Here is a 12,950-nt window from a genome sequence, read left to right as displayed (position 1 = left end):
AAGATAGTGATAGGATGTTTATCAGCAATCAAAATTTAAATTGAATGATGCAAAGTAAAAAGGATAATTAAGTTGATCTAGTAAAAACATGCATTTTAAATTAAGCACTCATCTAAATTTTAATTGAACAGTACTTACTAAAACGGGTGGACTATATGACTTGTACTCATGTTTACGGTATCTCTTCTAAATAACAACAATATAGTTATATACATGCAAAGGGAATTAACTGTCGTTATTCTATATTGACTATAAGTCATTTTATTTTAATCGTCACAATGGTTGACTGTTTGCTCTACAATATATTTGTTAAGTTTGTTAAACATGTTAAAATAATATTTGAGCAGAAAATCAGTATTACAATGGGTACTAATTGTAAATATTGAACAATACTTTTACATACCTGTGTTTATATAAATATACAAGATAATACATGATGTTGTTTTGTTTTAATTCGAGATAATTCAATCAGAAACTTGTGAATCTGAAATCTAAAAATGATGACATTTGCTGCATGTTGGTATAAAACCATAAATGGGTATATCAAGCATATACAAAATCTAAAAAAAAAATCGGGTTTCTAATTTTGGGAGTGTTCCACTAAGTATATACAAAAAATTGGTAAAGTTTCGTTGAATCTATGTATATGTTTCTAATAATCCAAATGTCGTCTTTATGACATGAAACACGACTAGTTGTTGTAAAGTTGAGTAAATCATCACCAAGGATTGTATAAATTTTCCTAACTGCTCCATATAAAAGACTATGCATCACTATAGCACTCAATTGGGCCAATAAAATGTTTTCCTTCTTCTATGGAATTTCCTGAAATTCCAACAGAAAAACTCAAAAAGTGTGGTTATCATTTACCATTGCCAAAGGATATACAATAATAGTAATAATGTAGTAATCCTATTAAATATAAAGGGCCTTGCCTATAACATGTTATACCAAATAATGTACTTTGAATTATGGATACTATTTGTACTTTTGTGGTATTTGGTTGTTGTTTAATTTAACGTATACTTCACATCATCATTGATTACTCATTATTTTCTATATATTAACTTTATTGTGTCGACCTAGTAAAGAACATGGCATTGTTTTTCAATTGTTCCGTTGCTTGACACCGTTTAATTTGTCTGTCAGTTTGTAAGGACTTTACCATTTTTGATTTGCTTTGGAGATCGGAATTTAAAATTTCAGTTAAACAGTAATGTTAGAAATTGTCGCATTCATTTATTATTTTAATTTTTGAAGATGGACACAAATGCGGAACTAGTAATTGCTACTTCAGGACAATCTGCATGCAACTATATGTATCAAATATCAGAATGCTTTTCCTATGGTAGCAATGTATCAATTTAACGGAAACTTCAATACAAACATATAAGCAAAACTTTTTTTTTCTCAAAAGTCGCAAAAATAGTGATTTACAGTATTGAAAGTATATTCAGTTGATTTATATACTGATTCACTGTCACTAACTTATATAAAACTGACATCTTTTGGTTATTTATCCAAGTGATGACTTTAACCAATGAAATGTTTGTATCGCAATACATACAACAGACATTATGTATCATATTTGGAATGTGATGTTAGATATATACGTTGGCATCATTACAGAATATTGCTCTATTAAAACAAAAACAGATTGTTCAATGAGCACGATATATCAATTATAATAATGATTATCAATTATTGCATTCGGTGATCTGATACTATCGTTAAGTGATCGATTTTAATTACCAGTGTCCCCTGCAAAGAAAGCAACTATTGGCAAAGCATCTTTGTTTGTGACATATCCTTCATCGGATCGCCAAATATCATCGTTGATATCGCAATTGCATAGTACGTTGCTCTGTTGACAGGTCTGGGAAATTCCACACTCACACGTTCTCCTTTCTTCATATCCGTGAAAAATTCAGAGGGTGGTTTGTACTCATTGGTTGTCAAGTAGGCTGTGCTTCGATGTGTCCAGTACGTATTCCACTTCTCATTTCTAAAATCCCACATTTGAGCTTCTTTACATTTCCAACGTACAAACTGTCAACAAAACTGGGATGAATCTGTTATGGCAACAACGTGCTCGAAAGGAATATCATATGTAATGATAAAACTGTAGGATGCATGCGCCTCATAGCCATGTACATATACATCTCGCTCTCCACCGTGATCTGGAAACATCAAGAATTCTTTGACGTAGATTATAAATACTTAAAATACAACTTGAAGTACGAAGTATTTGACAAATATGAAAAATAAGATGCGGTATGATTGCTTATAAGACAACTTTTCACAAAAGACAAAATGACATAAAAATTAACAACTATTGGTCACCTTACGGCCTTCCACAATGATCAAATCCCATACCATAAGTTCAGCTATACAAGGCTCCGAAATTAAAAATTGAAAACGAGCAAACTAACGGTCTAAATAATGTACATTGAAAATGAACGAAAAACAAATATGTAACACAGCAAAAAACGACAACCACTGAATTACAGGTTCCTGACTAGGAACTTGCACATACATACAGAATGTGGCAGGGTTATACATGTTAGCCGGATCCTAATCCTCCCCTAGCCTTGGACAGTGGTCTAACAGTACAATTTAAGAACGAACTATAAAAATCCGACAAAAGGCGTAACTCATCAGATGGATATAACTAAAAATACATTTTATGAAATAACAAACCAGTTAAAATAAGATGAAATTGATCATGTTGAAAATGGATTAAAAGGTGGACGATAGGTAACAGATAGAATGTCAAACTCATAGTTACAGAAAATGACAACGCCATGGCTAAAAAAGATAAAGACAAAACAAATAGTACACAAGACACAACATAGAAAACTGAAGTCTAAGCAACACAAACCCCACACAAAACTTCAGGTGATCTAAGGTGCTCCGGAATATTTAGTAGATTTTGCTCCACATGTAGCACCTGTCGTGTTGCTCGTGTTATTACAAACCCTATAAATAGTATTATTCGGTAGGTCACATTCGATCGTGGAAAGAAAACGGAATTGTAGTTAGGATATTATAAACATATCCGATATCAAATGTGAAACGGATATTCCCTAATGGTCAACCAACTCGGGATCTTAATTATAAGACTGATGAAATGGTTTCGTATGAAACATTATCTAATATTATTTCTGTTATATCGATTGCACTTGAAAATGGATGTAATTTTTTTTGGAGAGAAAATTAAAAAAATTAAAAAAATACATAAAAACGTATAATGCGCGTCTGGCGTGTCGAGTTATTAGCCTGGTACCTTTGATATCTATTAAGTCTTTCTATTTTAAATTCCACACCTGGTAATGGCAAACGTTTGATTGAACTGAAATGAAGATATACAGAAAAGGAAATAGAAGATATAAAAAGAAATTATAAAATAATTTCGCGCAATTCAAACTTGTCAAGACACAGAAAACTGCAGTTACTGGACATTATTTAAAAGTTCAATTACCAAATAATGATGATGTCCCAGTCAAAAATTTAATTAGTAAAAATACAATGATCTGGAAGGTTGAAACCTTAAAAACAAAACTTTGATCCAGGGTGAGAATATCTATAAGTTTCTTGTGTCGAAGATATACCTATGACAGTTACTCCAACTCCATTTTCCATTTCCATATCGCAATAAACCTCGACTGCTTGCAGTTGAATACCATTAGATGTAATTGGTTCAATTAATGCAGTTTGACTATCCAATAGGCCCTTTGTTTTCCAACCATTGCAGTTGATAACTAAAATCATTATGATTTATAGATATTATTTATAAAGTGGAAATCCATATTTGTTCAAACGATCAATTGGGATGGTTGTCTCTTTTATTATTAAGTGCGAACAGAACAAATCCCTTGTGAATTATTTAATCTATAGTGGACTTGTTTGAAGAAATTCTATTTCTGCCCCTCTCATTTATTAAATTTGTTTATATGAGCTCTTTAATTAGCTTTATTAAATAATCTTGAACAATGCAAATTAACGATTTTTTTCGTTTTTAAGAACTAAGAAATAACAGTTTAATTATCCAATTCATTATACCTGGTATTCCTTTTAATACTTTAAATGATCCCTTTGAAATGAAAAAGAACATGCATTTAGATCTATCATTCGATCGTGTTCTTTATTTTATTTTCAAAATAAATTTTTTCAAACAGTTTACATATTTCCTACACGTGAATACATCTAGAGATGTATAGAAATACATGTTTATGTATTTAATCCTATTTTCAAATTTCTTTGGGTAATTAACAACATTAAATTAACTCAACATAAATACCAAGCTTAAAATTGTATGCCTAACACGCGTTTAGTGTCCCAAAGGTCAACAGTTACAGTCGGAAAAAAAACAACCTAACACGTTTAAATAAAGTTTGAGAACTTAATAGACTCGTAAAGACTTTTGGGTTTAAACCCAACTGATGTTATAAATTATTCTATTGAATCAAGATCAATTGTCTATTTTCGAAATATATAATGCCATGTTGTATTTTTGTAAATGCCCACCAGTATCATTACAACCAAAAATATGACAATTCTCTACAGATGTTACGTCTCCGGTGTTATCAATGGTGGCATGCTGATGTGACCTCGTTCTTATTCCTCCTTCACAAGTTTTTGAGCACTTACTCCATGGAGCCCAGTTAAACAAATCTTCCCGTGCTACAAAAGTACAACGATGTAAAAATGGTATTATCAAATAAGGCAAATTCGATTTATGTAGAATTGAACAAAAGATATTTGTTTTGCTTCAAAACGTGAAATTGTCACTCATAAAAAAACACATAGGGTAACAATTAAAAAGAAAAACATTTAAGGTTCGAAATTAAAATTCGATAAACGAGAAAATATAAAAAAGAAGATGTGGTGTGATTGCCAATGAGACAACTGTCCACAAGAGACCAAAATGACAGACATTAACAACTATAGGTCACCGTACGGCCTTCAACAATGAACAAAGCCCATACCGCATAGTCAGCTATAAGACAATGTAAAACAATTTAAACGAGAAAACTAACGGCCTTATTTATATAAAAAAATGAACAAAAAACAAATATGTAACACATAAACAAACGACAACCACTGAATTACAGGCTCCTGACTTGGGACAGGCACATACTTAAATAATGTGGCGGGGTTAAAGACCTGACTTGACCTATAAAAATTACCAGGTGGTAAGCAATAAAACCTATATGGGGATGGGAGGAGCTTGTTGTTATCAACATCCTATTTATAAATATACACATCATCTGTTTACAATAATAACACATGGCTGTATCTGAATGATAAATTTTATGTATCTTTGTAACAGAAATGTACATATGTAAGTATAATTAAAATTGCAATGAGTGATAAAAATCAATTAGTATGAATAATTTACAGTAAATATCTAAATTATAATTACAGAAATAGAAAAACAAAAATTTACAGAAAATAGTACACAGTATTAAATTTCTTGTACTGTGATTATTTCTAGTTAATTAAAAAAAACAAATGTCTTGAAAACTGTAGAATTTTATTAGAAATATCACATTTAAAACACTTTTTTTGTTCTGCTGTCTACGATTTCTTTTTGAATAAATACTTTTCATAAATCTTGACCAAATATTGTCTCTAAATTTATATGTAGCTCTTTTGTAGTTTTCTTCCCTTTTTTACTCCTTGGCATCCTGTGATTTTGATTATTTGACACTGAAGTAAAGTCTCTATCAACATTTTCATTCCAGTGAAGTACACTAAGGTTGGCTCGGGCATTGTATTGGCTATCACCGAACACAATTCTTTTGTTTTGATAAATATTTGTTACATTGTTAAAACTCTCAACATAAAATGTATCCCTTCCAAGAACATAATCCTTTGCATATTTGTATAGAGTTGAATTAAGTATTACACTTAAAAGAAGTTTTTCAGCAACTGGCGAGATTATTACAATTCGTGACGGTTCATATTTGTCATCAAACTTACACCTGGAACTCTCATGGCAGTCAGTGTGAATATTCTTATAGTGATCGAGGATATTTAATAAACTCTTCTTCAGTTTCTTTTCATCTTGGTTGCAGTTCTGAATAGCCCAATGCATGTGGGTAGCCACAGGTTCAAGATTGTCTGATAACTGGAATGACCATGTTTTTCCCTCAGAAGATTTAGATCCAGTTGACACCTTCTTTAAAGCTGATTTTATAGACTTAGCACAATGCCAAACATCGTTCTGATTGATTGCTTCTGTATTTTCCCTTACATATTTGTTTATTGACAAATTCCTGTCATGGCAATGAACATTCACTGTTACATCGTTTTCATGTAAATAGTTGAAGATCTTCTCTGTCCCAAGTCTTTCATGTCGTTGAGATACAGGGTCCATTGTTTTCGTAACATGTTCACAACTGATAACTTTATGTGTTTTTTCTCCAATGCAAACAACACTTGTATCTTTTGCATTCTTACGCCAGCCGTGTCTTGCATCTGACATAATGTCTATCTTGCTATCAAGTTCTTCATAAGATGCTATCTCTTGTAAAAGTGCTATGTCAGTTGAATATTTATACTCCTCTTGTATGTGCTGACTGTGAACGTTGAAAAAGGATGCACGATTTTCATCACTTATAACCCCTATTCCTGATCCTTGTGCAAATCTCTTGTAGACTTCAGGCAATATTCCACTACATGTAATCCCATGATTTACTCTATTGTTCACCAAGTAATCCTTTGTGGGTAAATAAGGAGAGGAGGACCAAGAAAATACATGAGGTGTCTCTTTATCGTTACATTTTAGGCTTGTTTTACAAACATGTCCTTTTTTCAACATTTTTGTAGGTTTAAGTTTTTCTTTACAACATCTTGCATGCCAATCAACAACCGATATAAGACTCTTAAATGAATCTTCTGCAGTAAGAAAAAAATATGTTGGTTTGTGTCTTCTTTCTTTGATCTGATGAATGTGGATGGACAGGGTTTCGCTTGAAACTCTTCTGACTGGGTGTTACTGGTATCATTCTCTTCATTCCATTTTTGCAATAAAGCTTCAATAACCTGCAGGTTTCCCATAGGTTTGTTTGTTTTTTTTGTCAATTCTTGTCTAATTGAAGCAAATTTTCCAAAAATTTCATCCTTCCATTCCTCAGTACCTGACACTTCAATCCGAAAACACAGAGTTCTTTTTCTAGCTTTTTTCTCACTTTCTGACATTTTCAACAAAGATCGTTTACAAAAATTACTATTAGAAATACTATAAGAAAGGCTGAGGAGGTAATGTTGTCTGACATATGGATCAATCTATTTAATTTAAGAAGGAGTATATAAGTACTCAAGTCAAATTTATTAATGTATATGTAATATATTTTGTTCATAATTTTTGACAAATTTAGGAGATAAATATGAATGAGATTTAAAAATAAAATTTATGATAAAGAATTTTACTATTTTTGTTTTGAACATTAATCTTTATTGTTCTTAAAAATTTCTCACACCCCTTTACTAATGTATCAGTTACAGTTTTAGTACTTGCAGATATGTCCATTCCCGCCAAATTAATGACACACAAACACAGCATGTGTAAAATATCACTGTCATAGGGCATTTTTGAGGCCTTACTTGGGATAAAGAAAATAAAAAAAAATGAAGATTCCTTTATCAAAAATATATCTGATATTTGTTTTTAATTTTGAACTATTATTTTACCCAAAAGAATGTTTCTCAACATTTCCAAGTACTTTTATTAAATCTGTTCAAATCGAAATCCTCATTGTGCCTTGGGTTGCAGATTACACATCCTAGATTTTGGAAGTTCATTTCCATTTTATAAAACATGGAGGGAAACAATGAATGTAGTAATGTCACTTCTGTGTTAGCACTTGAAGTTACACAAGAGCAGAGAGATGCAATATATTACTTTTTTGCTCATAATAATTGAGATTTTAAAGAGGCTAATTATGACCAGAATAATGTGAACAATTCTGAAAGCAATGACCATTCAGAAAATTATCATATTGAACAGGACCAAGAGTCACCTGAATGTAGTTATTGTTTATGTCGCCCGTGTATAACAGATGAACAAAATAGACAAATGTGGTGGGAAAATGAAAATTGTGCACCTCATGAAAGAAATTCTTTCTTAAGAAAAGATAAATTCAAACGTTTTTGGACAAACCTTTTTCGTAGAGGGGTGTGGAATGACCCGAGATATTTAAGGAGAAAGAGAGACGCACTTAAAAGGGACGGACCAAGGAGAAAATATACGTATCACAGGAGAGATTTAATACCAAAATGTGTCCTTGAACTGGTTAGGAAATGGTTCCCAAATCCATCATGTCAAGAATATATGGGTCACAAATGGGATTAGTGTTTTGATTATTACATTCTTCCCTATTCTAGTATACATTGGACTTTCTACCAAATCTAAATGATTTTCATTAAAAGTAAATTACTCAGTTTCATATTAATAAAATTAACCTTGACTAGTTATTATGAACAAATGGAATTTTTAAAAGTCATTACTGTGAAATGGAATAAAGTTTAGATTAAAGCTGTACACATGCAAGGTAAGAATTTTTCACTTATCAGCATGTGCATGTGGTATTTATGTAAACAAAAACAGAAAACAGCTGATACAAGCTCCGCCTTATCTGTCAGTCTGGGAAATTCAAATTTTGAAAATTTGACCACTTGAGTTTTTGGACAGTCAATATTTCTTATATTTATGTTTTTTTTTTCAACATAAGTTTGTCAAAATGCAGATAATATATGTTCCTACTTGGTTGACCATTCCCAAAGGAAACAAAAAATTATTGGTTGAGATATCTGAAAAAATGGTCCTTACACTTGAAAACTGCAAAGAAAACCTAAGAAGCCATAATATTTCTCATTGGATTCTATTTATACCCCCAGTCCGGTCTTTAAAGGCATTGCTAGGTTTTAAGTGAAAGAAAAAAGTTACACTATTCAAATAAAAATACAAATCTGAACACTTTACACATATTACGTCTTAAATTAAAATAATAAAAGTTCCAAGTATTGCAATTACCATTCTCATGCATCATTGTCTTTTCATTTTCACTTTAAAAATAATTCTATTTGTATTACCTGTTGAAGGTTTGCTGATATGTTTATTTAGTGTATTTTCATTAGGAATACTGATTTCTGCTTTCAAAGTTTCTAAATCCAGTATTGCCATACAAAATTTCCTCTCCACACTTCATGGAGCAGTTACAGTATACATATAATCGTGCGATGTTTTATTTAATATTTATATCTAACATTTGCAAAAAATACCAACTGGTAAAGCAGTACAAAATATAAGAGTTTGATTTGATTGTATTTGGTGAGGGGAGAGCACACTGTCTTTTGCTTTCTATTGTGAAAGACTATAAGATTATTCAATACAAAAACTACATGTTCAAATAATAAAAGACAGTTGATCCTCGAAATAAGCTAACGAAACACCAACTAAACAACACAAACAGGCAATTTATATCTATCAATGTGTGCCAAATTGATACTTTAGTCGTATATTCATATTCCTTTTAGTTGTCATTGGCTTTGAACTAGCTGTCAGTAACTGTGAGTACTTTCAGATTTGTACTTAGTACATTTTGTTGTAGGTATGTACATGTTCCCGACCGCGTCCATTCTGTGATTTTGTTAAATGTATTTCTGTTTGTTTCAATCTGATGAGCCTTTTTCGACTGATTTGTCTTTGTCTTATGTTGTACCTTACACCCCTGTCTCAGATTAGAGGAAATCAGACATTTACAAAACTATAAAGGGTTCATTTGTTTAAACGACAACCTCCGGTGTTGTAAATGACAGCCATTATCGTGTATTATAAATATCTGATCTTACTTTTTCATATAAACATGTGAGAGACTTAACCTTTTTAAAATAATATAAGAAATACATATGCTTGCTTCAATTTTAATATCCATTTGTAATCATGTATGAATTATATGTATTTGTTACATAATATTGATTATTTTAATGCAACATCGTTTGTTACGTTCTTTTGATTGGATAACGTCACTAATGTTCAGGGCAACAATCATAATTGAAACATACGCGCTGGCGCAGACGACTTATGTAATGTTTAACGTTGTGTTCTTTCAGTCTTATTAGAATGAAGATAACAATATTGTATTTTAAGCTTCGACGCCATCAATTGGTGATTCGATGGGCGCAAATACCCGTTAGTTCAACTCCGATGAAAATTCAAAACACACAGTCCCTAATGAAATGGCAAAATCAAAAGCTGAAACACATCAAACGAATGGATAACAACTATCTCATTCCAGATTTCAAATGTAGAAAATGATCGATTGAACCTTTTTTATAGCTAGCTTAACCTCTCACTTGTATGACAGTCGCATCAAATTCCTTTATATTGAGAACGATGTCGATGCGTGAACAAAATAAAGAGACATAAAAGGTAAAAATATCAAAAACAAAACAGTCAACACTGTGTTTTAATCTTAATCATTAAAAAAACAAACAAATATGTAACAAAGAAAGCCTTGCCAGGAAACTTAATTTGCGACAATCAAATCACCAACTAATGCCGTCGGAGCTTGAAATACAATACAGTTATCTCCTTAATATGCGGATCTGCGTCTGTGATTACAATAACAATTATCAACAAAAAATGAATTAAAACACATGAAGCTGAAGTGCACTGTTTGGCCGTGGCGAGAGTCCAGTGAGCCAAAAGTCGGAACAATCATTGTCGGACTAATAATTGTCGGATAATTTAAGATGGAATTTCCAAAATTAATGTTGACAATTCCAGGATTAAAGTTGGTGATTCAATGAATAAAGTTAATAATTCCCAAATGTCTAAAGTTGGAAATTACAAATTCAAAGTTGAAAATTCCAAATTCAAAGTTTGAAATCCCAACTTAGAAGTCGACAATTTGAAAAATTAAATGAAGAAGGATGATCATAATACACTTCTGTTCTAAAGTCACCGCGTACAGTAAAAAATGTCGACCGACGAATAATAGTACGGAAAGACAACAATTCAATAACACTACTTTTCTGAAGATTTCCATGGGCTTGTTTATAAAAAACATATACTTTTGTTTTACAGTGAAACTTAAACCTACTACTTATCAAGCACAGTCTTCTTTTTAAATTTGGAGTAGCATACAATTTTTAAATGTATACTCAAATTACAACAAATTGAAATGTATTAACTTAATACATCCATTTATTTTTTGATGAATGATTTTTTTATTAATTGTTATTGCCTTTAAGTAGTTGTTAAAGGTACCTGGATTATAATTTAGTATGCCGGCGCGCGTTTCGTCTACATTAGACTCATTGACAACGCTCATATAAAAAAAATTTATACAAACAAGTACAAAGTTGAAAAGCATTGAGGAGCCAAAATTCTAAAAAGTTGTGCAAAATACGGCATAGGTAATATATGCCTGGGAATAGAAAACTCTTAATTTTTCGAACAATTTTTATAGACGGGAAATTTCTAAACATGACCATATAATTGATATTCATGTCAACATGGAAGTGCTGACTACTGAGCTGGTGATACCCTCGGGACGAAACGTACACTAGCAGTGCCATCGACCCAGTGGTGTAAATAGTTATCAAAGGTACCAGGAATATTATTTAGTACGCCGACGCGCGTTTCGTCTATAAGACTCATCAGTGACGCTCATATCAAAATAAGTTATAAAGCCAATCAAGTACAAAGTTGAAGGGCATTGCTTTAAACTTGCTGTCAGTAACGACGAGTACTCTCGGATTTGTACTTATAGTCTTTGTTGTTGTGATGTAAAAGGCCACTACCACGTTCACTCTGAGAGTTTTTAGATATATTTCTATTTGTATCCATCTAATGAGTTAAGCATTTTTCGACTGATTTTTATATTTAAATCTTATGTTGTACTGTTACACAAATGTCACAAGTTAAGAGAGGGTTGGAATCCCGCAAACATGTTTCACCCAGTCAAATTCTGTATGTTTTTGTTTGTCCCAAGTCAGGAGCTGATTTCTGTGCTGTGTTATATATTGTTTTGCTTTAATTCATTTGTACATTTATTTGACCGTTTTACTTATGTCATAATGGAGCATTTCATAGCTGACTACGCGATATGGGATTTGCTTATTGTTGAATGCCGTACGGTGACTTTAATTATTAATTTTCGTGTGCTTTGTTGTCTTATACAGAGATGTTTCATTGGCAGTCATACCACATCTTCTAGTTTTATATAATATACAAAAAAAACATAATAATTCTACTAAAATAAACACAAGATAATTATATCAAATGACAAAATACGTACCTCTGCGAATTGTAATCCAACTCTTTTCATGTGATGGTGCTGAGTAACAACTCCCCGACATATCAAGATAACACATTTGAGAATGGGCATCAAAGTTGGCCACACAACAATTTATCTCCACAGAACATTTGTATGCACAGCTAATTTCTGTTACACCATTTACACTTTTATATTGGTATCCGTCCCCTGAAACCCGTTTGTTATATTCCATTGAAAAGTAATTGTCAGAAAGGCCGAGCGCTAACTTTATTACAGCAAATATCAAAATGCAAACATTCATTTTGTATTTCAAACAAATGCTAATCTATTGAATGTTGATGATAATTTGTATCTTTATATACTAAAGTGTATGTTGAAATATACTGAATTGTTTAAAACATATTGATAAGTCTGAAGTTAATCTTATTGTATTATTCGTCAGGCAATATCAGTTAAAGTTAATTTAAAGCAACGCTGGTTTTTCTTAATATACCAACTCTAGTTTTAATTATATATTCCTTTCATTAATTGTGGTTGCTAACATATCATTAAATTTAACAATGAGGAAACACCACACATTATATTAAATAATTGAATACTCTGGCAAAATATGAAACCATTAAAAACAGTGATAAAAGGCCTGATAAGAATCATAGGTAC

General features: G+C 31.6%; 1 protein-coding gene across 1 annotated transcript; it reads right to left on the bottom strand.

The window, feature by feature from the left end:
• Positions 1 to 266: 266 nt before the first annotated feature.
• Positions 267 to 12,815, bottom strand: LOC143049525 (uncharacterized). The gene is made up of 4 exons (XM_076223131.1): positions 12,312 to 12,815; positions 4,528 to 4,683; positions 3,612 to 3,761; positions 267 to 295 (listed from the first exon to the last, which is right to left on the bottom strand). Exons 1-4 carry the CDS (start codon positions 12,589 to 12,591, stop codon positions 267 to 269), a joined length of 615 nt encoding a protein of 204 aa, XP_076079246.1. The 5' UTR covers positions 12,592 to 12,815.
• Between the last annotated feature and the right edge of the window lie 135 nt (positions 12,816 to 12,950).

The sequence above is a fragment of the Mytilus galloprovincialis genome, chromosome 10 (genome assembly GCF_965363235.1).
Source record: "Mytilus galloprovincialis chromosome 10, xbMytGall1.hap1.1, whole genome shotgun sequence".
NCBI lineage: Eukaryota > Metazoa > Mollusca > Bivalvia > Mytilida > Mytilidae > Mytilus > Mytilus galloprovincialis.
The sequence above is the reverse complement of the archived record's forward strand: the minus strand, read 5'-3'. Positions and strand labels throughout refer to the sequence as shown.

Bases quoted from the DNA above. Each gene is read 5' to 3' on its own strand.
- LOC143049525 (XM_076223131.1), bottom strand. From the start codon at position 12,591: ATGAATGTTTGCATTTTGATATTTGCTGTAATAAAGTTAGCGCTCGGC. The intron at 4,684-12,311 runs GTACGTATTTTG...GTACTTTTGTAG, and splicing joins TTGGATTACAATTCGCAGAG to CACGGGAAGATTTGTTTAAC. The intron at 3,762-4,527 runs GTGGGCATTTAC...TAATGATTTTAG, and splicing joins TTTTGGTTGTAATGATACTG to TTATCAACTGCAATGGTTGG.